Source organism: Austrofundulus limnaeus, unplaced genomic scaffold, assembly GCF_001266775.1.
Source record: "Austrofundulus limnaeus strain Quisiro unplaced genomic scaffold, Austrofundulus_limnaeus-1.0 Scaffold383, whole genome shotgun sequence".
Classification (NCBI taxonomy): domain Eukaryota; kingdom Metazoa; phylum Chordata; class Actinopteri; order Cyprinodontiformes; family Rivulidae; genus Austrofundulus; species Austrofundulus limnaeus.
Genome location: NW_013952785.1, coordinates 351,108 through 353,226, shown reverse-complemented (window position 1 = coordinate 353,226; position 2,119 = coordinate 351,108). Strand labels below are relative to the sequence as shown.

Here is a 2,119-nt window from a genome sequence, read left to right as displayed (position 1 = left end):
ACACACACACACACACACACACACACACACACACACACACACACACACAGGAGCTATCTTTAAAGACACCAGATACCTACTCTGAGACTAGAACTCTACAGAAGGAAGAAAAGTATATTAACAATTTTGAAGCATTTCCAGTCAGAATTTTACAATAAAACAAAACATGACTTTGGAGCACCTACAGAGATCAGCAATAATGAACGTTAAAATAACAGCCAGTAAATTACGACCACCTGAGGCCTTCTTGTTATTAGGCAGCAGTTTCAGCCATTGCTCCATTTTGCAGTCCACAAAAACATCCGTTACTTCATTCACATTTATTTCTGATGGACACAGAAGGAAGATGTAAATTAAATACAGACCCCTTGCCCAGTGACTGATGAGACATAGGCATCAGTTTCACACAACGCAATGTGGAAAAGCAGGTAAAATAACAAATGATGAGAAGAAAAGGAAAAAAAAAGAACCTAATTAGTGGCTGACATTTTGTCCCTGACAACTATGTTAACAAAGGTCATCATCTTTGAAAAAAAAAGGATTTTCCAAAGCTCTTCATTTGGAACATTTCTCTACAACAACAAAAATAAGGAAAATGCTTTTAAAACAGTGAATCTTAGAGTTAATTTGTCATAAGGTAAAGTGAGGTTGTTTTTTTTTTTGCATTTCAGGTGAATTCATCTATGTAACAAGTCCACCTGCAAAAAATGCTAAATTCATATAAAAAAATAAAATTTTGTGAATAAAACTATAAAATCTAAAGTTTAAAGGAAAATCAAGATATATGAAATCCGCCTTGAATGAAAAACAAGAGTTTAACTCTGATCAGAGGAAGTTAATGTACCTCTCTCTCATCTTGGTGCAGCCACTGTTTGGGGTTGTCCTCTGTGGCCAGAAAGGCAATGAGGTCCAGCGCAGTCAGACGGGTTTGTCTTCGTGAGGAGACAAAAATCAGCACCGGTTTGGCTGGTGAGTGGCTTCGTATTGCTGCAAAGAGTCAAACAATGGCTTTGTAAACATTTTGGGTGATTGTCTTATATCCCAGCAGAACTGTTATTACGGTAGTAAAGGAGAAAAATATGAAGTTTTATAAAAAACAATTTTAGCTTTTATGTCTAATTATGTCTGCTTTTTTAGATTAACAATTATTTAAGCTGGACAATTATTGGATAAAATAAAAAAAAAGTTGGAATGAATCTAATCTAAATTCATGTGACACACAGAGGAGAACATATGCCAACATAAAGAAGGATGTGGTTGAGCAGCTGGACCTTGGAAGGTAGGTTTGTTCATGCTGGCCATGCGGGGACAGTAGTGTTGTCCTGGGAAACCATGGATGTGGACTTCGAGTGGGACAGGGCGCACAGATGGACGGAAGTTAAACAAGCCCACCTGTTAGACAAAGGAGAGCAGAGGGAGGCGGGGGGTGGAGCCAAAAAAAAAATCAAAAGACTAAAGAAAGATTTGATGTGAATAGCTGGCAACTCGAAACTCCATCTGGCTGCTGTGTTGAGCTTGCTGCAGCGTATTTCAGAGTGTGTGTCGTTATCTACATGTCTGAAAGCATTTACACATGGACTAGGCAACTAGCAGGCACAGCAGCCAAGCAGCCAGATTTATGGATGGCAGACATCCAACCTGATTTACAAACACCGTGACTCTGTGGCTCCAAAAGCAGATCAAACGCCAAGCTACAGTTGTGAAAAAACACATCTATGATATAATTAACCCTACAAATATTACAAGGAACTTATAGTAGTTAATCAGCAAAATTAACTAAAAGATAAAAAAAAATCACAAGATATTTTTAATTTATGAAAGGCTTAGCATTCCTTCAAGGAATGCATTTTTTGATGAGACGGAACTGAGTTATAACAGTTTTGGTCAAACCCTATGATAGATACAGTGGTTTGCAAAAGTATTCATACCCCTTGAACTTTTCCATATTTTGTCACATTACAACCACAAACATAAATATATTTCACTGGAATTTAATGTGAAAGACCAACACAAAGTGGTATACAATTGTGAAGCAGCTAATTGTTTTATTATGTTAGCTAGCCTGTTGATACCTTTACCTTTTAACTGGCCTTTAGATATATTTAGCTTTTAGTTAGTC

At 37.1% G+C, this 2,119-nt stretch overlaps 1 protein-coding gene across 1 annotated transcript in view; it reads right to left on the bottom strand.

The window, feature by feature from the left end:
* Positions 1 to 2,119, bottom strand: part of ascc3 (activating signal cointegrator 1 complex subunit 3) — a gene marked incomplete in the record, with an annotated part of 193,195 nt that overhangs the window by 31,047 nt on the left and 160,029 nt on the right. The window contains 2 exon segments of the mRNA XM_014023633.1: positions 845 to 987; positions 1,272 to 1,392. Coding sequence (XP_013879087.1) covers positions 845 to 987; positions 1,272 to 1,392 — 264 coding nt within the window.